Source organism: Hippoglossus hippoglossus, chromosome 18 (assembly GCF_009819705.1).
Source record: "Hippoglossus hippoglossus isolate fHipHip1 chromosome 18, fHipHip1.pri, whole genome shotgun sequence".
NCBI lineage: Eukaryota > Metazoa > Chordata > Actinopteri > Pleuronectiformes > Pleuronectidae > Hippoglossus > Hippoglossus hippoglossus.
The window spans coordinates 7,665,709-7,690,198 of NC_047168.1; the positions used below are offsets into that span (position 1 = coordinate 7,665,709).

The 24,490-nt window shown below is 41.1% G+C and overlaps 1 protein-coding gene across 6 annotated transcripts in view; it reads left to right on the plus strand.

Moving 5' to 3' along the window:
• LOC117752245 (collagen alpha-1(XXV) chain) overlaps nt 1-24,490 on the plus strand; it is a 146,320-nt gene that overhangs the window by 114,990 nt on the left and 6,840 nt on the right. For all 6 annotated transcript variants that reach the window (XM_034569474.1, XM_034569471.1, XM_034569472.1 and 3 more), the window contains exons 12-34: nt 634-678; nt 1,247-1,273; nt 4,429-4,473; nt 9,370-9,402; nt 10,460-10,495; nt 12,332-12,376; nt 13,798-13,860; nt 15,216-15,284; nt 16,074-16,118; nt 16,553-16,597; nt 16,920-16,997; nt 17,665-17,688; nt 19,628-19,672; nt 19,837-19,881; nt 20,088-20,168; nt 20,280-20,342; nt 20,453-20,503; nt 21,020-21,046; nt 21,641-21,721; nt 22,061-22,096; nt 22,971-23,024; nt 23,137-23,190; nt 23,677-23,703. In XM_034569474.1, coding sequence (XP_034425365.1) covers nt 634-678; nt 1,247-1,273; nt 4,429-4,473; nt 9,370-9,402; nt 10,460-10,495; nt 12,332-12,376; nt 13,798-13,860; nt 15,216-15,284; nt 16,074-16,118; nt 16,553-16,597; nt 16,920-16,997; nt 17,665-17,688; nt 19,628-19,672; nt 19,837-19,881; nt 20,088-20,168; nt 20,280-20,342; nt 20,453-20,503; nt 21,020-21,046; nt 21,641-21,721; nt 22,061-22,096; nt 22,971-23,024; nt 23,137-23,190; nt 23,677-23,703 — 1,119 coding nt within the window. The remainder of the gene's footprint in view (nt 1-633; nt 679-1,246; nt 1,274-4,428; nt 4,474-9,369; nt 9,403-10,459; nt 10,496-12,331; nt 12,377-13,797; nt 13,861-15,215; nt 15,285-16,073; nt 16,119-16,552; nt 16,598-16,919; nt 16,998-17,664; nt 17,689-19,627; nt 19,673-19,836; nt 19,882-20,087; nt 20,169-20,279; nt 20,343-20,452; nt 20,504-21,019; nt 21,047-21,640; nt 21,722-22,060; nt 22,097-22,970; nt 23,025-23,136; nt 23,191-23,676; nt 23,704-24,490) is intronic.

A 24,490-nucleotide genomic window follows, 5' to 3' on the forward strand; every position in this document is an offset into this window, starting at 1 on the left:
GATGGGTGGGTTGCCATTTGGTATTCCCAGTATTCAGCAGCGGGCCCCTAGACATTCATTTTATGAATGTTAATAAATCGACTTAATCGATTTCTTTTTTTTTTTCATCCTGGCTAAACGTTAATCAGAATCACACGGTTTAAGTCGTGTGTCTGGAATGAGGAAAAGCCACGACTCCTGTATAAGGGATAATGAAGTGGTGGTTTTTGCAGAGGTCCACAGGTTAATTGTTTCTGGCAACAGAGGGACTGAGGTTGATTTCTCAGTTAGAACTCCGACTCACACCAACAGCGAACTCTTATTCATCAGATAGACTTGGCTTTCTTCTTTTGCTCATACTCAGAACCAAAGCGGAAATAATTAGACTTATAAACAGCTTGTTAATCCTTTCTACAGTATGTCTGGGGTTTTAAAATGTATGATGTTTTGTCTAAAACCAACTGTCATGCAAATACCTACCTGTTTACCGGGGACACAGACTTAACCTCTCTAAAGGTCAAAGGTTATCTATGTTGAGGGAGAAAAACGTAAACCTTTTTATATCTTCTGATCTGAAATCCCTGAAATCAGAGTTCACATTGCTTAAACATCACACTCAATACAGCCACTGTGTGTATGTTGTGCTGTCCGTAGGGGGATGTTGGAATCCCAGGATTGGACGGTATCCCCGGAGTCAAGGTCTGGTGCGCACATGTTCTGTGTGCTCTTATTCTTGTAAATTCATCGTGATCATATATATTTTTTGTATATTTCTTTTGTTTTGAAATGCTTTGTCATTTTTCATCCTTCCCCTTCAAAGAAACATTGTTTTCCCGATAACTTTTTTTCCAACTTTATCTTTTTTAATGCCTTATTTTCTTTACACATTTGTTTGAATTTTTTGCATGAACTGTATTTGCAAATAAGATGAATATGAACATGTTATCTTAATAGCAGATATTCATGTGTATCATTTAAAACTATATTGGTACCTACACATAGGTTTTATTAAATTAATTTATGGTGAAATATATATATGAATTGGGATTTTAGCTTGTTCATTGTATTGACTGAACATTTCTAAAAAGCAGATACTTGAGGATCTGTCTGGGGAAAAGTCAGACATAACACGAGAGAATTTCCATGATCTAACATGAATTTAACCCCAGATACAATCTGACCCTCAGTGGCTGCAATAATTCTCCCAACTGAACCCACCTCCCCCTGAGCTTTTCTGCGTCTAACACTCTGCTTTCTTTCCCAACAGGGTGAAATAGGAGAGCGAGGTGAAAAGGTAAAGCCCTATTTGACACCGCCAAACGTTATTGTTAGCATCACTCTCGATACCCCACCATGTGTTAGGACGGCCATCGTGATCAAACGATGGCATCGGCTCGGCCTTTCCTTCTCACAGCTCCAGCTTGTTTGGTTTTTTTCAAAGGGGACTCCCCCTGTGCAGGGAGCGAGTCGGTGATTCAGAGAGTCTCAAAACTGAACCCCAGCTCCTCCGGCTCCAGGCCTCTAAACAATAGCCTCACTGAGGAGAAGCAGCCGTGTTCTCGCCTGCTCCCTAATTCTAATGGTGCCCATTTTCTCTGTAGTTGGACAGCAGCGAGTGGGAGGTGTGAACACCGAGCGAGTCGAGAGTGAGGCAGGCTGCATGGGGAGGTTGGCGATGACTCAGCGTGCTTCATCGACCACAAAACCTGCCCTCAGGCGGTTTGCCTCAGTTGTTGATCCGAGTCTCTTGTCAAACGGAGACTTATTTCCCATCATTAATACTCCTGATTCAGTGTAATACTGTGGTTCAGCAGGCAGCAACCATTGTTCACAGTAACATAACTGTCCTGTGGAGAATAAGCTAGATGGAAATGAACACAATATCGCATAGAAGCTGTAAACTGACTAAGCCATTGGAGAAAGAAGATAATGACGGCTTTTGTTATGTTTCTGTGTCACAGGTTGCATGAAAGCAACTCACAGACTAAACCCTCCTTAGTTTTTAGCGCCCTAAAAAAACTATCCCAATATTTTATAATAAAGAAGCAAAATTTAGAGCAGAGTAGGATAAAATCAAACCAATTAAAGTTATCCTTTGACCCCTTAAAAGGTCTGGCCCTCCCAATTGGGAAACACTGCTTTAAAGTACAATGACAAATTATTTGGTTTGCTGCTATCAGACATTATATGAAATTGCATCTGGACAATTTTCAGACTTTGCTTTTCACATATGAAGAAGCAGGAGATTGTCCGGGTCAGACAAGTTCACAACAACAGGGGAAAAAATGTGAAATTAACTGCTGTATTATCACATGAGCTCAAAAGTACATTTTACTAAGGAGCTGGCGCGAAAAGTTACTGAAAAAGGCGGACTCAGACATTTGGGCTCTCAAAGCCACTCAGGAAAATTTCAGGTAAAATGTCCGGACTTCAGTGCTCGTCTGAAAGCAGTTATTAAACACTTTTTGGCTTTGTTAACTAAGAGCCAGCAGGGAAATTCATGTGGAACAAATACTTTCATAGTTGGTAAAATCATCCATAATTCATTTACTGACTAAAACTTGATGTCCATACAGAATTTGAAAACTAATCTCATTTACTTAAAGTTCAATGTTCTCCACAGGGACACAACGTTTTACTTTAAATTTGAATATTTGCAGTCTGTTAGGCTACCACTTAGTTAACATGAAATTGTGGTTTTAAAAAAAAGAGAAAAGATCGATTTCCTGCCAACGACGGCACTGAAACTCACTCGTCTCAAAGTGCCATGGATGAGTTTTTATTTTGAGACGAGACACATATGTTAACATTAACTGTTGTCTTTGGCATCGGTCGCTAAAGAAGAGCCAGCAGTCTCTAAACAATGCCAGCCTTTAACAGATTAAAGAAGTGTTTGTTGCAGAAGCACAGAGCCTGTAACAGCTCATTTATTGCAGTCCTGACACAACCTTTTATTTTAAATCCTTGGATTAGCAAATTACCATTAAATTAGGAACATGTCAACTGGATTAAGAGCAGTGCAAGTATTCTCTCAACAAGACGAAGAGTCGGCACCACTCTGGAGGTTTTGGGGGTCTAGAGAGGCACATGGGGCCAGATGCTGATGTTAAAGCAACACGATGTAACTTTTACTGAGCAACAGCTCCCTCTGCAGGCACACAGGGTGATTCATTCATTTAGCCTCCTTGTCCGAACTGTCGTTTTTGTTGAGAGAAAATTCAAAGCCTATCCATGTGTTTACTGGAAAGATGGTGGATGTTTCTCATGATCCCCGGCTTCCTGAACCAGAAGAGCAGCTGCTGTAATAGATTCACCAAACTCTGTTTAGAATTCTTTTGAATGTTTCCTTGCTGAATATTGAGATCCACGCTGTTTTTTTGACTTTTAAGTATTTTTCACTCATCTACTTTTCAGCATTAAGCTTAAACCTGCTGGGCCTGATTCTGGCAACTTAAGCAGTGACTATCAGTCACTTTCTTGCTGGAGATCGTTCTGTTTGCCCAAAGTTGCATAGTGTAAGAATAGTTCGGAATTAAACTATTTAAAGTCAGTGTGCCAACAAACTAATTTTGAAGCTGCTATTTTAAAGTAAAAAGGTTACATAATGTTGCTTTAAGCACATGTCATGCTTACCTTAGTCAAGCTAAAGTTGGCTGGCTAGCACAAAACACAAAGTTGAGCAGAGACTAATTGGAACAAAATTAGCTTTGCAGGTATTTTGTCATTAATGACAAAGAAATGACAAATTCTTAAATCTTCTCATCGTATAGGGGACATGAATGTGTGGCACAGCAATTAATCAAATAGTATTTGAGATTGATTGATATTTCAATCAACCACAAGCTCATGGTGAGACCAGAGGAAAAGTCAGTAGATCCCCAGAGTGTTCTGGATCCATTTCTCAAGGACGATGAATGTATGAACAAAATTTAAAAAGGCAATCCACCCAATTTTCTTGGACCAAAGAATTTGACCCAACGCCGCCATCCCCAGAGCCGCTAGTGTGGCCAAATACAGCCCTGACATCCAATCTGCTTCATTCTGCTCAGATGGAAAACACGTGAATTTAGAAACCATACTCTTCCCAGCTGATGCCAGGAGTTCTCTGATCTCCATTATGCCCCACGGAGTGCATTACATCATCTGAAATCAGTCCTATTTGAACCACGTGTGACGACTGCTAGTGACCAAAGGGAATTTAACATGCACAGTAATGGCACTTCATCTTTGCTGCAGCGTGCTCGGATTTCCCTCCAAGCGTCCATTAAGTTGTTTTACAGTGCAGTCAATCACAGAAAGGGAAGATTTGTCAAAGTCCTGCTGTGTGTTATGCATGTCCAGTCATGCATAAAGATAAAGAAATCGTGTTTTTCTTTAGATTTTCTGTTCTGCACTGACACATTCTTTTTGCAATTTTTTTGTGATTGCCTCTGTGTGATTTCATCGCAGGGTGATATGGGTGAAGACGGTCCGAAAGGCGATATGGGGGAGAAGGTACGTAAACTCCACTTCTATCTTCTTTCATTCTCTTTTGTTTATGTCTTGGAACCTGCTCTGAGAAAGAGTCTGGCCGTGGCTGGGAGACTTAAAAAAAAAAGAGGTTGATGTCGGCCATCTGAGAGGAGATCTGTGGAGAGAAGTAGCCGAGGTCAAGTGCCATCAGCAGTCCTTTGTGCTTAATGTAGACTTAATTGCTGTGCTACGCCGACTCTACTTCCTTCTGCTCGGATGGCTCCTGCAATAATTTGGGACCATTTATCATCAAGACAGCTCGTCAAGTTGGGATCCATTTCCAGCAAACGGCAGAGTCCAGCTCGTGTGCTGGACAGATTGTTCAGATTCATAATTCTCTCAAAAAATCTTTTGTTCTCGAGATTGTTTTGTTTTATTTTGCATTAATTTACGGACTTCGTGTCCAGAGTCAGATTATACATCCCTTCCAGAACTTGCAACACTGCCTTTGTTATTATTATCTCGCAACAGCAGTATTTATGAAAATAAATCATTCCTATTTGTATTGGGTGATTCCACGGCAACATTTGGGCGTCTCTGCCCTCCAGATTTGATTTAAAGCATTTCACAAATTAAATAATTAGAGATTGGAATAAATGATCCTTTGAAAATGTTGATTCAGCTTCTCACACTTCTGGGAAAAGATAATAATTGTTTCCAAATTTGCCAAAAACAAGGTACACATGGTAACACAACAGGCAGCGGAGAAATCCTGGATTAGGTATAAGAAAACAAAATATAACTGATAGAGCAGCAGAATAGAAGCAGTGTACTCAAAATGTCAATGTCAATTTATTGCTGTGCAGCAGAGAACAACTTTGATAACTTCTCACTTTATGGGTACTCTGGTTTTTAAAAGAGTGCCGAACACGGCTGCCAAGAAAGACACCATTTGAGGGAAACAGATGCAGGATATCATCTGTGGAAAAATGAGCGAACAAAAAGGGAAAGTGGAAGGCGATAAAAGTTTGCAGCTCCAGCGCAGCTTTGATCTGTTCCACCTTAGCGCAGTAAAAGGAAGGGGAGAGGGGGGGAGAGAAAAAAGAAAAACATTTTTTGCAGGAATGATAAAGAAAAATTGAGCGCCATGGGAATTCAGACTCCTGTAGCCAGTCATCTGCCATTCATTCTTCGAGAGCAGACGGGCCCGTGTATTTTTCAATAAAAAGGGACAGAAAGTTGTGTAAAGAGCTGGAAATCCTGCAGATCTTTTCATTAGATTAGATGCGATGACCTTATCTTAGCGGGTTTTTTTACAGTGTAGAACACATGGCGGGAATAATTGCTTTTCAATCAAGACGTCTACCCTTATGAGTTTAACATATGTCACACACACACACACACACACACACACACACACACACACACACACACACCCACACACACACACCATGGGATGATTTATTTTTCAAGTGAGCACGCTGAAAGACGGGATGGGCCGGTGGAGAAAAACTGCACGTCGTTCCACAAGCTGAAGCTCGACAGACTCTTGACTGCTCGTCCCTGATATTTATTGTTTTATATATGAGAGATGAAACCGGAGAATAGAGGGGGCAGCTTGAGGTGTGAGGGGGGGGGGGGGGGGGGGGGGGAGCAGGGGAGGGCATCTTCACTCCTCCAGGCCCGAAGATGCCAAAGTTAACAATACACAGCACGCACTGCGGGGAGAGTGTTGTAACACGGGGTGAGAGGTGAGGCAGCGAGCGCTTCAGGACGGAGAGCAGAGAGACCTCAGGGAGAAGTAGGATGGGGGGTGGCGATGCAAGACTTTGGATGATACAAAGGGATAATGATGGGGGGGGTTGTGGAGTGCAAAAAAGACAAATATACATTCTTTAAGATCGAACTGTGTCCCAAATCACCCACTAATATAGTGAGTTCACCATTTTGTGATGCAGTCCAAGAGTTTAGTGACATTTTTCATACCCTATATAGTGAACTTCTCAGATAACATTTATAATGAGGTTGTTGTACGACATAATCCTGCGACAATGACTTAATTAACTTTAGAGAAAATGCGCCGAGTAGTGTCTGAAATTGTTTTTTCTCTTATGCCAATGAGTCCCTATATAGTGAGTAGGGGTAAGTGAATGATTGATTTCGGACACAACCGAAGTCTTGTACCTTTCATCAAAAAACGACATTCACAAATTACTCCGATCCTTAAACGCAGGGTTGTTAAGTTGTGTCTGAAACACATTTTGTCTTCTTGGTTGAAATCCTCTTTACGTCCCGATAGGAGTTTAATAAACTCAGCCAATAATTTCCTTCAGACTGAATAACGTGATCGGCTGGCTTACCTGTCTCATGTGTTTTTGGCGCGTAGCTTTGACGAGTGCACCAATGGGAGGGGGTGGGCTGTATCAGTTGCATATTTTCAAAGTGTAGCTTGCTCTTGCTAACTTTTCCAGGATTACCAACCCTGGCTTTAAAAGCGTATCGGTACCTCTCATTGATTTGCAAAGTCGGTATTGATATTATCAAACAATATAGTGGAGTTAAAAAGTATCTTGACATTCTACCTCAAACAGTGTTTGAGTAAATGTACTCTTTATATATTTACTACCTGCTGTGTTGCTTAATCATCAGCTGTTTCCGACGGCCTGTTCTTGTCCATCTCTGGCCTCCTTTCAAAACAAATCATTACCACAGTTAAAAGCTGGAGTTCTAAACCATTTACCTGTGCTGCACTCTGCCTAAGTGTTTAACTAGGTGTGAAATTAACTTTGACTCTTCTTATTGAAAAGTCGAACCTCGCAGATAGGAATATTATTTAATGGTTTAGAAAAAAATAAATAATGACAGAGTAAACTCGTGAATTGGTTTTGGGAAGTTCCGGGCTGTGAACGCTTGGCTCTGGCCGACGTGGCACAGCGATTTGGTATAAATTTTGAATCCTGAGAACCGGTCCAAGCTCTTGTGAACTGGTCTGGGTTCAGCCTGTTGGCGAGGGCCTCTCTCTAGCCAATCATAATCCGTGTTGCCTCACATGTATCCAGGTTATTTAGCTGAGGCCTCTGAATGTGGTCACCTCTGCTAATGATCCTAATATGAAGTATGATTCGAGGGCGGCGACGGCATTTAAACGTGACATTTCGTCGCTAACTCTCGCTCCGGCTTCTTTGCTCGCTGATTAATTCTCTCCATCTCATTCGCTCTCACCAGGGAAACAGCTGGGGGGAGGCCCTGATTTACCAAACATGCATTAGAAGATCTTCACGCTATTATCTTTAAATATGCAGTGACAGCTTTGGGTGCCTATAATAAAATGGAGCTGCGGCGACAGCTCTCCGTCCTGCTCTGCTCTGCGGTTAAATCACACGTTGTGGCCCCGCCGTGGTAATTGGCCCAGCTGGGACATTTCAGCGCCGTGCGCCACACCTCGACTCACCTCCCAACTCCACCGCTTTTTCCGTCTCTTCGTACTTCACATGGAAGAGATCGAAGCAGCGAGAACTCTCACCCGCTTCTTCAACTCGGTTTGTCATGACGGGAAACGTCAGTGGTGTTTATAAGCTCGGCGGCAGGGGAGGGGAGTGTTAATTGCGTGTGTAGCGTTCCCCGATACTTGTTTTCACATGGCGTGTGGTGACTCTTGGATTAAAAGTGTGTAAACTCTGCTGTTAAGTTGATTTCTTTCCTGGAATTAGATCCTCATGGTGAAATTTAACAACACACGCTAGCTTCATCATGAGCTTTGCATCTTTTTGTACAAGATATAACAATGAAGCACAGATGTGGGGCATTCTTATACATCCTTGCCAAAGAGAAACAGGTTCCTACTTTGATGTATGTTTGTGGAAACAATTATTCAATGGAGACACAAAAAAGTCAGAATAATTCCTCTTTTATTAGGATTTTTATGTCAACCACATCATGAACTCCATGTTGTTTCTTAAATATGTAACCAAAATCATTTTTACTTCATGAAATCATGTGAAATCACGATCCTCTCAGGTCATCTTCATAAAAATGCACTTGTGAAAATGTCCATATTAAAATTGGAATTATTAGTGTTAGTTTTTAAGATGGGGATAGAGGCGCCCCTAAGTATGCAACAAAGCCCAGCTGTAAATGGTGACAGTTTACTGTAAAAAAAAAAAATAAACGCCATAATTAAACATGCCTTGTGTGCTATGCCTCGTAATGACTCCCATAAAAAGCTGAGGGCGAGCGACATTCCTTCTGCAACTTCTGAGCATTAGGCGTATGTGCAGTGAAACCACAGTCCACACCAGAGCTACAGACCCCGTCTCCTTCTCTGCAGTCCCTTTTCCCACCAACCGCCCATAATTACGCTTATTGGCCCCTTATTTTATGTCTGTTTTTACTGTACACTGCAGTAGTAACGCAGTGCATCAGAGAGGGCTTGGTTCTGGCCGTCTGGGTTCTAGAAAAGTGTGATTTAAGTAGCGCTGTCGCCTTCTGGTTCCACACCCATACCTGAAGTGATGCATTGAAGAAAGTGATTAAATGGCTGCGTTTAATGCAGTATATCTATCAGGCTCCTTTCCTCATGTACTGTTGGGGATCTTTATAGTGTCAGACTCTTGACAGTGTGAAAACCACAGCACTGTAGTAAAAAATAAAAGTTTTCTCAAGCTTTTGTGATGAGGTGCATTTAATCTGAACAGCATATAATCTTTCTAATGTAACTTTTCACCCAGTTTTGTCAAGACAAGTCAGTAAATACAGAATAATGTCCTGCATTGTACAGAAAAACTAAGGTTCTTTCATTGCTTTTGTCACTGTAATTGCACAGTAATAAAAATTCCTTTTGTGACTGTAGAGAAATCCCTGTTGAGTCTCACATAACCTCTGTCACAGCAGTTTTCCGTGCTGTACCTCTCTGATTTTTGTTTTTACCTTTATCCTTAGGGAGACGCAGGCTCCTCTGCAGCTGGCATCAAGGTAAGAGCTAAGCTACTGTCAGTTTCTTGATCTTCATAAGGAGTTGGTTGCCCCAGTATTTTGTAAAGGTGTCATTCTGATGTTCTCTCACACTCTTACTGGTGCAGTAGAGCTACACTTGGACAGACCAAGAAAGTGTTTGCATGTGTACAGTTAGCTGTTAGGTTGAGTTGAAGTCTGATACTTTTTATATTTAAAAATGTAAGCATCGGACATTTGGGTCTCATCGCTTGCGGCCGACAATGCGTCTCTGAAGCGCGATGAATCCTGGGATAGGTTGGCCTCTATCCACCCGAGCTTTCGTTGCTCGGGGATGAAAGGACACATTTGTCGACTGCATCTGTCAAAATGGGATGGCCTAGTCACACCGCTGCATTGGAGTCGGTCTTAAAATGCAAACTGCCCCTGATTTGGGATCCAGTTTATGTTGCACATAAAGGGAACCTGGACAAAGCCCTGTTTTTGCTTAATATGGCTCGTAAAAGGGGTTTTCTCCTCCCCTGTATTGCTGCATGACACTTAATATAGTAGGCCTACACTTAGGTTAACTTATCAAATGGTCAGAGTCATGGAATCTCAAAGCTTAATGCATCCTCACATAGGGTTGGGGGGTTGGGAGTTGGTGATTTGGGGTAAGAACCTGGAAACAAAGATTCACTCTTTTGTAAATTCAAACTTGTTGGAGATATACCTACACATCCACTTAATGACAATAATTTGAATAAGACATACATAAGTACACACCACCGTGTTGACATATAGTTACATTCAATTTACTAGGATATGCCGTAGTCATTTGCATTTCCAGAACATATGCGTGTCTGTGCCCATTTCTGAATTACATTGAATGTATTTAGAGGAGCCTAGTGTCTCTGTGGCATCAAAATGCTTTTCAATAGCAACGTAAGCTTTTGTTAAATGAAAATATCTATAAAAATATGTCAAACTCGAATCACAAAACGTTAAGCCAATGATGCTGGGAAGGAAAACTTGGATTTACAAATAACCAATGCAGAAATGAAGCGATTGAAAAGAAAACTCTTTGCATGTATTACAGGGTGAACCTGGAGAGCCTGGACGAAGTGGATACAAGGTAATGACTGCACTTTAATCACATATTGCTTTTAATACACAGTAGATAGATGGTAGCATTAGATTCACCAGTGGTGGTAGAACAGTTTTAATCATTAGAATCCCTTGAATATTTTGTGTTTGTTAATGGTTTCTGTGTTGATACGTGAGCTAAAAAATATTTGACGACACAGCAGCAGAAAATACTTGAATGCCGTTTTCATGGATACGCACACGTTTTACGTTTTCACGCTAAAGCTCAAGTCTGTTGTGCAACAAAGTATAATGGGCCTCGCCCGGGTTTTGACAACAGCATTCCTAACTCAGTTGAACCTCACAGTTTAAAATGTAATAAGGATGGTTGTACACGGCGGGGGGGAGGGGCTCACTGAGCAGACCCCGACACGAACATCACAGCGCTCCGACTCATTTTACATTTACTTTGGCTTGATACTTGTTCTGAGCCCGTGTAAGCTCCCAGGTATTTAACCAACCCTTCTGAGCACAGACTGAATCTTTTGGATGTTTTTGCTTCAGCGTAACGGGACCTGTACGTCTGGTGCAGGCAGGTCATCCCGTGGTTTTGCTTTGCATTAGTCCAACTAAGCCGATTTTCGCAGTTCAAGCCATGTTTGCCGGTATGATCTCTTTCTTGTTGGTGATGAGGTACTAATAAAACAAGCATGCAGCAGAGAAGGAGCTATTTTCCTGCAAAATCAAGTGCAGTATTTGTCCCCAGAATGCAACACTGCCCCGTTTAATTACACTTTTTAATCCCAAGTGCTGCACCCCATTAATTCCCGCTTCTCTTTTCTCTGTTTGGACAAACTGGTTCCAGAAAGACAGAAAGGCTTTTGGCAAATGTGGTTTTTTTTTTTACGCTGTGTTGCAAAGAAAGCACTCGTGGCCGAACTAATTTTTTTTCACTGCTTATCTTATCTCTCATTTTACAGACATTCTGCTTGTGCTGACAATTTACAAATTATATTTCTCATCATAACTGCTATCAGGAGATTGAGTTGTTGCTCCTATTACTATTCAGATGGTGTTGTTGTTAAAGTATTCGTCCACAAGAAAGACATTTTGTTCATTAGTTTTTACAATGCTTTCATTGGCCATAATGTAAATTTACAGCCCTGTGTCTGATCCCCAGAGTGCCACTGCACTTGATCATTCTCGTGCGGCGCTAATCAGTTCTTTTCATACGTCATAAATACAATGGTCTTAACAGAGCGTTAAATTATCTAGAGCTTTTGTTTTTGAAGGTGTCGACGAGGCCTCAAGAGAGACTTGACCTCAGATTTTTCCACAGTCGGAGTAACTGACTGTGCCTTGCCCAAACTCGTATGTAACGGGGGTAAATGGAGTTCTCGAATTGACAATGACCCGACCTTGCTGACGGAGAAAAAGGCCGACTCTCGACTCCTCGCGCTGCCAAGCTCGTAACGGCCTCGACAGCTCTCTCCATCAGCATTTTGCAGCTTCAGTCCGGAGTATCAGACAGTTTTTCCTTCCAGAAAGCAGAACATATTACACCTGCCCGAACCAGACAAATCATGAAAAAATAAAACCTACTGTTGCACTTTGTGGAGGGCTAACAACCACTAATCCCGCTGTCGAGCCGCGGCTGCATGAGTTGCTATGAAAGTGCATGTGAGGTCCCTTCTGCTAGTGCTCACCGCAACCAAACGACAGTCAACTTACACTCGTGGACAGCAGAGAGAGCACTTTTCAGAATTAGAGCAGAAAAGAAAACGTTTTAAATGAAGCAATAGAACCCCAAAGAGCCAGCCGACAGATGAGGCTTGACTCAGCTTAGCTTGGCTTGGCTGTAACATGTCACACTCTTCCTGTGTAGGGAGAGCCAGGACTTCCAGGGCTGCCTGGACTCCCAGGGATAAAGGTAAATGCTTCGCTGTTTTCACCCTCAGTCATTCCACCCAGTGTTGTCCCCGTCCATCCGCTTCAGCCCCGTCCATAGCAGATCCGAACTCACCTGACCTTTCGTCTTGCGTTATGTACGACACGTCCGAGGTCTCATCATCTTGCCTCTTCTGCTGTGTGGGATTTGCACCGAGACCACAAGGTTACATGTGCCGCAGCGGCAGAGGCGCAGTCTTTAGATCTGACCGTGCCCCAAGTCAGCAAGAAAACGGACTCATTAAGGTTTGTGAATCGCACAGAGGTCTATGAATTAATGATCAGACCCCTGCCTCCCTTGAAAACACTTTCTGAAAGGGGCACCAAGAGGCTCACTGCAAAATACTACTGCTTATTAGGGAGAGGAAGTTAGATTTTTATTTATTTCCATTTTCTCCGAACTAGGCTTTTATTGTTTTAGCTAAGGAGCTTGTTTTCTTTATTTTTTACTGCATCATAAAAGAACAAACTCAAATTCACATGATAATGATAATTCGCTGCCATCAAGAATAGCAATCACCCCAATGTACTTTCGGATCATTAGCTTGAAGTATATAACCTGTGAATGCGAGGAATGCTCAAACAAGCATGATGACATGATGCTTGTTGCTGTTTTCGACTTTTCGTCTTTTTTTGCTTGTAATGTGCTGGCCTTGTAAAAAAAAAAAAAAAAAAGCTCTTTCGTTTTATATTTTATATTCTCCTGTTTTTACTTAAGAAGCCTGAATGCTTGATGGGTTTTAACAATATTTTGCTGACGTAGCACTCACGGGTTCCGAGTGCGGCTTGCCTTTTTGTTCTGCTGCACATTCCTCACTGTTTATCCAATCAAAACATGAAGCCAGCGCTAGTTACCAATCCAAAGGCTTCCACAGCGGCGGCGGGGAGAGGGGGGGAGGGGGCCCTGGTTGCAGATGGTTTTGCAATATACTCCAATTAAATCATTTCACAATCAAATTGAGCGTCGCGCCTCATGAAGCTCGCTCCTCGTAAGTGAAAGTGCAAATGCAAAAAACGCTGACACTTTTCAAGTGGCGGCAAAGAACCTGGTTTTTCGCAGAACACCTCTTCGTGTCCTGATGAGCTTCTAACCAGTTCAGTCGTTCCATGGATTATGGCTCATAAGGGGGTGTCGTTAATTTAGAGAAACCAGGGGGATGAATTAACAAGTCGCTGATTATTTTTCGCCCTTGTGTGTGTGTGTGTGTGTGTGTGTGATTTGTGCATGTGTCCCTGAGTGCGAGTTTGTGTGCACGTGCCGAGTTGTGAGCAGTAAGTTGCATGCCTGTTTGCCCATGCATCTTTTGTAGTGTTCAGTCACAGCAGGTGGCGGTAGAGCTACACCAAAAAAAGAAAAATAACACTTTTTGGAAAAAGTTGTAATATTTGCTTTCTTTTACTCAGGGTGAGCCTGGGTTCCTCGGCCCCCAGGGAGAGCCAGGGCTTCCCGGACTCCCAGGAACGAAGGTGGGTGATGTTCGGTGTGATTTCTTGAGGTCTGACAATGCTATTCAACAGCTTTGAGATACTATTTTTCAATCACATCCCATCATTAAGGTCACTAATTCCTAGTTGAGGGTCTTATGATCTGTTAATATCACCATATCCATGTGTTTAAGCTTCTGTTTCGTCAAAATGACCCAGAGAAGTTGTCAGAGGGAGTTCATCCTTTGCCTCTTTGACATTATCACGCTGTGGATCAGGCCGTGATCGTCCTGACACAACAATTAGTGTTTGCATCGTAATTGGTTGTTTTGCATTGATTATCAACATGTATTCGCTTTGCATCAACCTCTGACGTACATGCACGTCTACATCTAATTTAAAGCTATAGCAGCAAGTATTTGATTTGATGGTTTTTCCATGCTCAGGTCTGCTCACATGTTGGAGATTTTATTTAAACATCTCACCCGCTATTAGTCTGCGGGTTTATTTTCAGGATGTCATTACCGAGCGGTTATTTGAAAACCAAAAGACAACGGTTTATTGACTCAACACTGCTGAATAATGGTTGTGTCCCACTCGGGTTTTGAGTATCAGCAATAAGTCATCAAAATGTATGGGCCCTGAGTTATACCACAGCCCCATCTATTGGCTCTATTCTGCCACTTCGCTGTAAGAAACTTGAGTGGCACTCAGTGGAGCCCATACCTTCACCGAGTCAGCAGTCTGCTTATGAAACCGCATTTAAACCAACTAGATCTGGATTTTTATCCGTCATATCTCGTAAATATCAGATCAAGATCCATGAATTTTTCTCTGAGGAATCAACAAAAATGTTGACATCGCAATGTCAAAGAAAGTGGGGGGGAAAATCCCCGGATCTGGCCCATGGTCGGTTCTTCCCTGACCACATCCTTCCAACAAAGTTTCGTGGTAATCCGTCCAGTAGCTTTTGCGTTATCTTGCTTGCACCCAAACGGACAGGGACGAATACAAAAGGAATATCACCCATTTGCATTTTTTCCTAAAAGATTCAACTTAGAGGAAACAAAGTTGGATGCAGATTGTTTGTTTGGGGTTTTCCTTTAACCTTGTCAACCATCACAGTCTACCTGCAAGCAGATTGTGCTGATTCTGCATAAATATCTACGACTCACTATCTGTTGAGTAAGCAAACTCATGAGAAGGGCGGGATGTTCTTATGGTAGATTCCATCATTATGTCAGCACTGCATAACATTAAGGTCATTGAATCACGCCTGATATTCCGAACGTGCACACGTCAGCAGTTCCCTCGAACTCTTAGGTAATCCAGGTTGCAGGAGAACTACGCTTACACACTTTGAGCATTTTTTTGTTGTGTTTCTTTTGCCTGTTTAGGGTGAGAGAGGAGACCACGGGCCACCAGGGAAGGGTGAGCGCGGAGAAATTGGATATGTTGGACCAAAGGTGAGTGATTAATGTGCTCATGTGGATATTTCAAAGTCCTTTCTCTCATGTGGGTGATTGGTATTTGCTGCCATCTAGTGTCTTCCTGGTGTAACGACACAAAAAGATCTCAAAAGTCTCAGTCTGTGTGTAATGAGATTTGTGAATGTGTACATGGATCTGAAAGACAGATTTTTGACAGACTCTGAATGCACAAGACGTTTGTGGGAGGAAGTGGAGATTCGTCGTCCATCTGCGTTCCCAGAACAATTGTTTGTTCAATGCCTCTAGTATTGAATTCTTATAACAAAGAGATCTGTCTTAACAATTATGGCCCGAAATAAGGTCAGGGCCTTTCCCTGGGGTCTGTGTAAAGTAAACGAGCTGACCATTGTTTATGTCTGGCACTGAGACAGCAGGTAGCTTAAACCAGTCTAAACTTCAGTGACCCAGAGATCCGTTTCACGTCCAATTAGAAACCCCACAAGTGAAACCCCTACTTGATCAATGCCAGAGTTCAAATAAACACTTTCTCCATTGCTTGCCAGTAATGACAAATTAAAAGCTTGTTATATTTTGCGGAGCTGACTGTGTTTCACTCTCAGGAGGAATAGGAGGTTGATATTTCTTTTGTGAAATGTGGACTACCTTGAATTATTTCTGGTGAATTTGGGTTGAATCACTAAAGAGGGTTTGTTTTGTATTTTGAGGTTTATGTTTATTTCTCTGATACTTGGCTTTTTTTTTGTTTTGTTTTGTTTTAATCATTCCATCATAAATAAATAAACAACCCTTTCCTATTCATGGCAGGGGTCACAAGGAGAGACGGGTACACCTGGTAATAAAGGGTCGAAGGTGAGTGCGGCAGCTGTGTTTTCTTTAAACACGGTGCACAGAACATCCGATCTAAGTGAGCCATGGTGTTAGGATCAGCTAATTAGACTTTGCAGCTGATGCAGATATTTGATTTCCACTCTTAGATTAGCTCAGGTCAGAGTCTTGAATTTATTTAGTTGCAGAGATGTCAAACACTATAAGATCCTCGTACAACACATTATATGCTGTGCCAGGTTTTTCCAATGCAAACATTCGAATGACATAAAGTTAAATTTCCAATGCACCGCTGTTGTCATTAGAATAATACTTATTGTTGTTGTTAAAAAAAGTGCTAACCAACCTTTTGAGAACTGCTTTTAATGTTTGATTATGACATGTATCTTATATTTATAAGTCTCACTTATATCTGCTTCTTTGAGCTCTGACATTTTTTGCTTGTCTTCTTAAATCAGGGGGAGACTGGAGATAAAGGAGACTTGGGAACCTTCGGCCCGAAGGTAAACATCTTTTTGAATCATTATAAAAAAATATTAAATTATGAATGTTAAAAATTCTAAATGTATATATTCATAACATTAAATGTTACAAATACCTCTATTCTCCTCTTTCTTTACTGATTTTATGAGGCTGCATACTGATTAATATTCAGATTTTTATTTCCTGGGAGACAGATTGTCAGTGTAACCACACATTCTGTACCACAAGGGGGCAGTGGTCAATCCTGCCCTGGGTCTTAATGTCTCTGATGTTGTGTTTAAATCAAGTGTGCAGTATGAAACAACATGCGGTGTTCCAAAGGTGTCTCTTAATGTGAACTAGGGGCCCCCTGGGCAGAAAGGAGACCAAGGGGCCACTGAAATCATCGACTACAATGGAAACATACAGGAGGCTTTACAGGTCAGATAAGTCTTTATTTAGCGCAGCTCTTTTCCCTCACGTCTGTTGGTTCAGAATGGAATATCTGTAATAGTGCATGGCACAATGAAACATGACTTTTGACTTCGATCTGCTTACTTGTAAATGAAAAAATGTTTCCTCGATATGTCTCAACTCCAAATGCAGGACGGGCTGCTATATTTATTAATATAGTGGGGATGTGGATACGTAGTGCGAGTGACGGATGGGCATTTTAACAGCTGCCCTTATTCACAGATGTAGCTTTGGTTGATATTGCTGTCAATGGTTTTCACAACGGTTCCCACATGGTTGTGAACGTGTTAAATCCTCAAACCACAATCAGGGATGCCAAAAACAGGCTCAGTAACTTATTTAGTAAAAGAGGAGGTTGCACCTTTTGCAGTTTAAAATGTGTTTACGCAGACTGAATCAGTTCCTGTGTCTGTGTTTGATAAGAAAATGAGAAATGTCATGAGCAGGACCCCGAATTTAACATGATTCACATTCTGTCTTCTTCATATAGTCTAACATGTGTTGGTTAATGCAGAACTAAATGTGTGTGTGTATTGATGCAGCAATGTGCTGACGCAAAGGTTTCTTTTCTGTGTCACCTCTGCAATCGTATCTCTCATCTCCTCCCCCTTTCCACTCCTTTGGCCCACTGCAGAAGATTACCACTATTACAGTAACGGTAATTAGGCTCTGTGTACTCTGTGTATTATTTTCATCCCCACGAGTGATTCATCTTCTTCCCACGCATGGGCGTAACCCAACCCAACCCAACCAAACCCAACTCCGGCCTGGCCTGCGCTGCCTTTTTGTATTCGTGCTCCCTCACCCAGCAACACGTTTGCTTGGCGATGAATGAAAGTGCATTCGGTGCCTTGTTGATGGTTCTTTGTGACCAAGCTTTCATGCTTCCTGAGTTGCCGGTTGTCTCCTTGAATGTCTGTTCTCCAAAACTCACACCGTCCATTTGTGGTCAAAATCCTACTGGTTTAATTTCATTTCATTTAACATTTGTTTTTGGGAAAATGCACCAATCTTTACTGGCTTATATTGACATTCTGTCTTGAACAGGGCCTCTGTCATAATCTTTTAAGGTTAAAGGTTCAGTGTGTAAAATTTGGTGACATTTAGTGGTGAAATTGCATGTGGCAGCTGAATACCCCTCACCTCACCCTCCCCTTCCAAACATGAAAGAGAACCTGTGGTAGCCTTCAGTTTGGATAACTGTAAAAAAACAAAAAAACATGGCGACCTCCCTAAAGAGGACCATCTGATGTAAATATAAAGTATTTAAATATAAAGGGCCCATTCTCGGGTAAAGAAAACAACAATTCGTACAATGTAGATGAAAAACACTAGTTAAAAAAAAAGTCAGATTATTTTATATTCACTTTCTGCCAATAGATCCCTTTCACCTAAATCTTACACACTGAACCTTTAAAGACTATATTGTGTTTGTATGTATGGTGCCTGTTACACTTGTTGTGTTTTCTTAAAATTAATGTTATTGCAGCACTGAAAAAGTGCACACATTGCAGATAGAGGAGAAAGAATTGGAAATGATTCGTCGCAGCAGCTCATTCACTTTATCATGAATGCAATGAAAATCCATTTTTAATATATTTCACCTATTATCCCGTCATCAGCTAAGTGCTGAGTCAATAAATACCAACTCACACAGGAACATCCAGTGAACCCAGACAGAAAACCTCAAAGTCGACATAGTTCAAATATCTACCTCTGAATTAACTGACAGTGGATGAGAATTTAGAAAAAATTGCTGTTTTCAAATAATACCACCAACTAAATATAATAGACCTACATTCATATTTCAAACACTCAAGCTAAGATTTGTGTAATTTATCCTTGAGCAAAACTCAACTCATTTTTGTATTATATTGGTTACTTGGAAAATTAGTTTATTTAGTCTATATATATATATATATTCTAGTGCCAATTTGGTTTTATAAATATGTAAGATAAGTGATAAGTATATAGTGTATTCTTTGGTTTTCTCTGGTTAGTGCGCTATAGCTTCATTTGTGCCGGATGTGACAACAGTGTTATCGTTTTAGGATAACTTACGCAAAGTTGAGCTATCTTGAACATCCTCATTTATTGAAACTGAAGTTACGAACATTTTTATTCACTTGCTTTTTCTACATCTGCCATCTGTAAACCTTTATATCAGTCCTCCATGAGTAAACATGGTATAAAGGTCACATCCTAACATCAAAGTATATAATTCTGTCAGTGATAATATTACATATCCAGTAGGTCATTTATTTCTCTACAAGGGGGACGTCCCAATGGTTGCATCACCCAGCTCCCACACACGCCATCACACACATCCCCCCCAAAAACTGACCTCCTGTATATTTCCAAATGGAATGATCCAGCTAACATGTTCACGACTTCAGCATGTGTCTTTCAAGTTGAGCTTCCTGTTAACTGATCACTGATCGCTAACATATTTTGCACTGTTTGCCAATGGTCTCAGAGTGATGGTCAATGATGCAGTGTGAAAACATTTGCTTAGCAGATGGTGCAGAGCCTAGTGTAATTTGTATGTTGACTGGAATTGTGTTGAAATTTCCTTTTGTGTATCTCCTCCTGTGCAGGGGCCTCCGGGGCCTCCGGGGCCAATCGGACCTCAGGGTGTAAAGGTAAACAATGTCTTCTGCACTTGTGATGCCAATGTGGAATTTTCCCCTTGTGTGTGAATGGTACCTTTTCCTTTTGCAGTCACAACTTAAATCTGCCATGCACTTGCTATATCAGTGAGCATTTTATAATGTGTCTGTAAAAACGTTCTTTTCTCTTGTCCCAGGGGGATCGAGGTCTGCCTGGTCTCCCTGGACTCGATGGAGAAAGAGTGAGTTCTTATATTCTCATGTTCTGCTGAGTTCTATTTTGAATTGGTTTTCAAAGAACTGTGACCTTTAAATATGTCTTTATATTTATCAGGCTGATAACTATAAATTTGAGTAAATCTTGCACGCAAGGGACATTTTAGATCTCAAGTGCATTTAAGGGTGATTACGTATAATGGTCCCTAAACCTTTTGCTTTCTTCTCTCAGGGCTATAAAGGTTCAAAAGGAGACATGGGAATGCCTGGAGCTTCAGGGGAGAAAGGAGGATCTGGTTTAACTGGTCTACCTGTAAGAATTGTGTTGTTTACGTCAACTACTTTTTGAAATTTTTTCTTTTTGAAGTTTATTGACAATTGAATGTCCATCCATCTTCTACACGTGTGTCTTTTTGCCCGTCAGGGTGTGAATGGGGGAAAGGGGGAAAAGGGAGACCTGGGTCTACCTGGTACTCAGGGTACTTCCGTAAGCCAAGTTCGACACTCAACTTTACACAAATATCAGTCACTTGTATTGAAAATGCTGTGAAATGCTTTCAAAACTTGTTTAACTGTAATAAAATGTTTATATTGCAGATTATTGGCTCTCCAGGGCCTCTAGGGCCCCATGGACCACCAGGACCCATGGTGAGTTTTTAAAACATTTATTTTTGGCACATTCCAAAACTCAATTAATTACATACTATAAATCTAAAAATGAAAACTTTATACATGGGATTCATACTCATTAAAAAGCCCAACATAATAAAGCATATAGATCACAATGGTTACAATATGTCAATAATTAAACCTCCATTTATGCACTGACCTCAGTTATTTTCTCTTTGTTGTCTTATGCTTGAAAAAACCTGAAGAGCCTGCCAACTGTTCATCATCGGAGCAGTTGAGGCCTTGTGTACCAGTTTGTCTTGTGTCAGTTTGCACTTAGTGACCTTGGTGCGATCAAACAAATCAAACTCTTCACAGTACATTCCCGTGGGAGTTTTTACGACGCTGCACTCGCTCTACATGTCCCGTCCTGTTCAGCTCCTCTATCTGTTTACGGTTGTGTGGTGTAGCAAGTAACACAGCGATATATTAGTGATTAAAAGACCAGCCAGCTGCTTAACAAACTAATATTCTTTGTCTTTTGATATTTTTCAGGGACCCCATGGTTTCTCCGGATCAAAGGTAAATCTCAACAACACAGTAAAAGCTCAGTTACTTCACAGAAAGCAAAGAGGGACACGTTAAAGTCAGTATGTCTGTTATTAAACCAACAAATTAAACTTTTAAATGAATCCCTTAACTATTATCAAAATTCAAATTTGCTTTAAGTTACTAAATTCTTGATGCACATAACTAAAGTATTTATTTTTTAGCACTATTAAATGTATCTTGACAAATAGCATAGGGAGACCTTCTAATTACCTGCTGTTTCCAGAGCTTTTAACCACATTTCATAGTCTTCCTCACTGCACCTGTTGTTTCTACTATCAAGAATAAACCTATAAACGTACTAATTCAGTATTTCTTATATTGGCAACCATAGAAAAAGCTTTTTTAAGAAATTATTTATCTTCTGGAGAGAAATTTAAGGACCCAGTTAGAGGCCTTTCAGATATCAGGCGTTTACTGGTGAAGCAGAGGATGACACACACAGGAGAGTGAACGTACAGTAGGCAGACAAGCAAATCCTACAGGCGAAGTATAATAAAGTACTCAGAGATTGACTGATTGCAACTGTGTCATCATGTGTGCCCTTGTTCCCCCCCACTTCCCCAGGGTGAACCTGGATTGCATGGTTTGAAGGGGATGCGAGGGGAACTGGGTCACAAAGGGGATCGCGGACCTCTGGGTCTCCCTGTAAGTACGGCCACGCACCAGTGGATAACTCCAACCACCCAGCCTCGTCCCTTTGTATCTCCAGACATACATAGAAAAATGTCTTGATTAGCCCTGTCTGATTTTTTGTTGTTGTTGTTGTTGAGTGTGTGTCTGCGTGTGTGTGTGTGTGTCTGTACTGCCTTTGACATTTTCTGTCCTCATGTCCATTTGCCCGGCCTGACTACTTCGCCAAGCTTCCTGTAACGCACAGTGTAATTTAGTCGTTGTGAACCCTGCCATCAAGCTGTCCTAATAACAGTGTTCATCTGGTACTAATCCCGCCTTGTTCATGTCACTCATACCTCCATAACCACGCAGGGAGCCTCCGGCTTGGACGGCAAGCCCGGAATTGGGGTGAGTGTCAAGTGACCAAGGGGCTTCACCACCCGACCTCTGTCTACCTCTCTCCCGCTCACCCTCCATACAGTCCCCTGTCTTTTATGAAGGACAAAATAATGACACAAGTATTCATAAATAAATAAATAAATGCAGAAATAAATAAATACATAGATACATTTTTTTTTTAAATACCTAGTTTGCAATGAAAAAGTAGAGTTCTGTATTTCTCCAGTAATATATCTTTTGCCACAATTTGTATTTATTTATTTATTTCGAGATTTATTATTTAAATTATTTGTTTCCGTATTTCTGAGTCCATGTATTGATTAGGTCGACGGGGTTAACTCACTCTAAAGACAGATTGGTTATAGTGGTGGGATCATCACCTGTGTCAGGTATCTCTGTGGAATATTTATTTATTTATGATTGTGTCGTTTTTTTCTCCTTCTTTGTCTCCCTCAGACTTTTTTTTACCCTTGTCACCTCATTTTATTGTATCTCATGAAAAGAAAGTTAGTTGGATGTTTTCCTTGTTGTTAGGTCTCCTGACGTGAGCCACACTGAGTTCAGTTCAATGACCATAGGCACAAAGCTGTTAGAGCAGACACTCCGAGGCTCTCGTCTGTCCCGTGTTTCATTAACTCAGCATTAACACACACTCATACTTTAACTGTCAGCAGTGTTGTAAATGTCCTTTGTGGCCAATGCACGTGTATTAGCTGTAAAACCTATGTGCTGGTTGTAGGTCAAACCACGCGGGGAAATACATGTGGATGTTAAACATGGTTCTTGCTCTCCCATCTATTCGCTTGGAAAATCAACTTTATATTGAAATACCTGCTACAGTTGGATCATGTAAACTCACTATGACGACGCTGCTCTCTTGCAGGGAATGGATGGACCGTCGGGTCCAGCTGGTCCCGCTGGGCCAAAGGGCGACATAGTAAGATGGCCATTTATTTTTGATGCCACTAATCACACATTTTTAATATTACCTCATTTTAAACGGATCATGTGGGATTTATATGATTACAACACTGATCCATTTGTGTTAGGGTGAGAGAGGAGCACAGGGTGAGCCAGGACCGAGGGGACCTTATGGACTACCTGTGAGTATCTATCTCCATTTTGTGTGTGTGTGTGTGTGTGTGTGTGTGTGTGTGTGTGTGTGTGTGTGTGTGTGTGTGTGTGTGTGTGTGTGTGTGTGTGTGTGTGTGTGTGTGTGTGTGTGTGTGGTTGCATAACTTTATCTCAATCCATGTATGTATATTTGTGAAAAAGACACTCCAAATACTCCATTTGCAAATCCATACAGGAATCTGCAAGTGTGTATTCAGGACCTATCTGTAAATGTGTAACAAATCTGTGAATGTGTACATAGATCTGTGAATGTGTGGATAAATCTTGGTTGAAAAGTCTAAGTGCTTTACTCTGAAAGCTGGGAATACATTGAAGTTATCAGTTACAACTAAAGCCGGCCTTTTACTCGTGACTTTTTGCCACATGTCTGCTCCCTTCAGAAACACCTCCACCTTCCTTGCTGTAGTCGAAATAGTAGTTCTAGCTTTGTGACGCCTGATGTTCTTTATTTTCAGGGAGCTGCTGGAACACCAGGCTTGGACGTAAGTCAGTGGAACTTCATCCGCTCAGAGACACAAAAACATGAATAATGTTACACTGAGTCGAATGACCTCCTCCAGTATAGGGATGCTTAGACAAGAAAAAACAAAGCTTTGAAAAGAACGAGAAGGTGTAACTCTCCAGAATCAAATGCAACAACACAACCAAAACCACTTTTTCCTCATTAAAAACTCAGTGGAAGTGAGATGAGTTTCTGCCTTTGCTTCTGCAGTGGTTACAGTTATGTGTCCCTCTTTCCATCAGTGATTGGCTGAATTGTTATCAGCTCAAAATGCACAAATAAACACAACTCAAACCAGCATTTTAAACAAGTAATGGAAAAGACCCCTTTTCCAGAAGCCTCATAAATGACATTTCCATGGAAACCGATACTCTTATTGACCCTATTCTGAAGAAGACATTACTCCAATTATGATGTTTTACTAATGGAATATTCCTTTCATTTTCCTGTTTACATGTTACAGAGCAAAGTCTGATTATGACTCATGTCAACATTTCACCCTACTACTTGTTTCCACTCAATCCGAGGGCATGTGTTGTGTGTCGATGTTGCAAAATGCTGTGAAAACACCAATCATTATATTATAACACATTATAATGTGATTAAGATGTCTACATGTTTACATAATGTGACTACGCTCGGAATACTCAACTTTTGCAACATCTTATCAATTGCTTATTCAAGTTAATCAGAAAATGTTGTTTACATGACATAGTTCTTGCTCAGACTATTAATATCGGAATATTGATACCCATGTACAGATAATA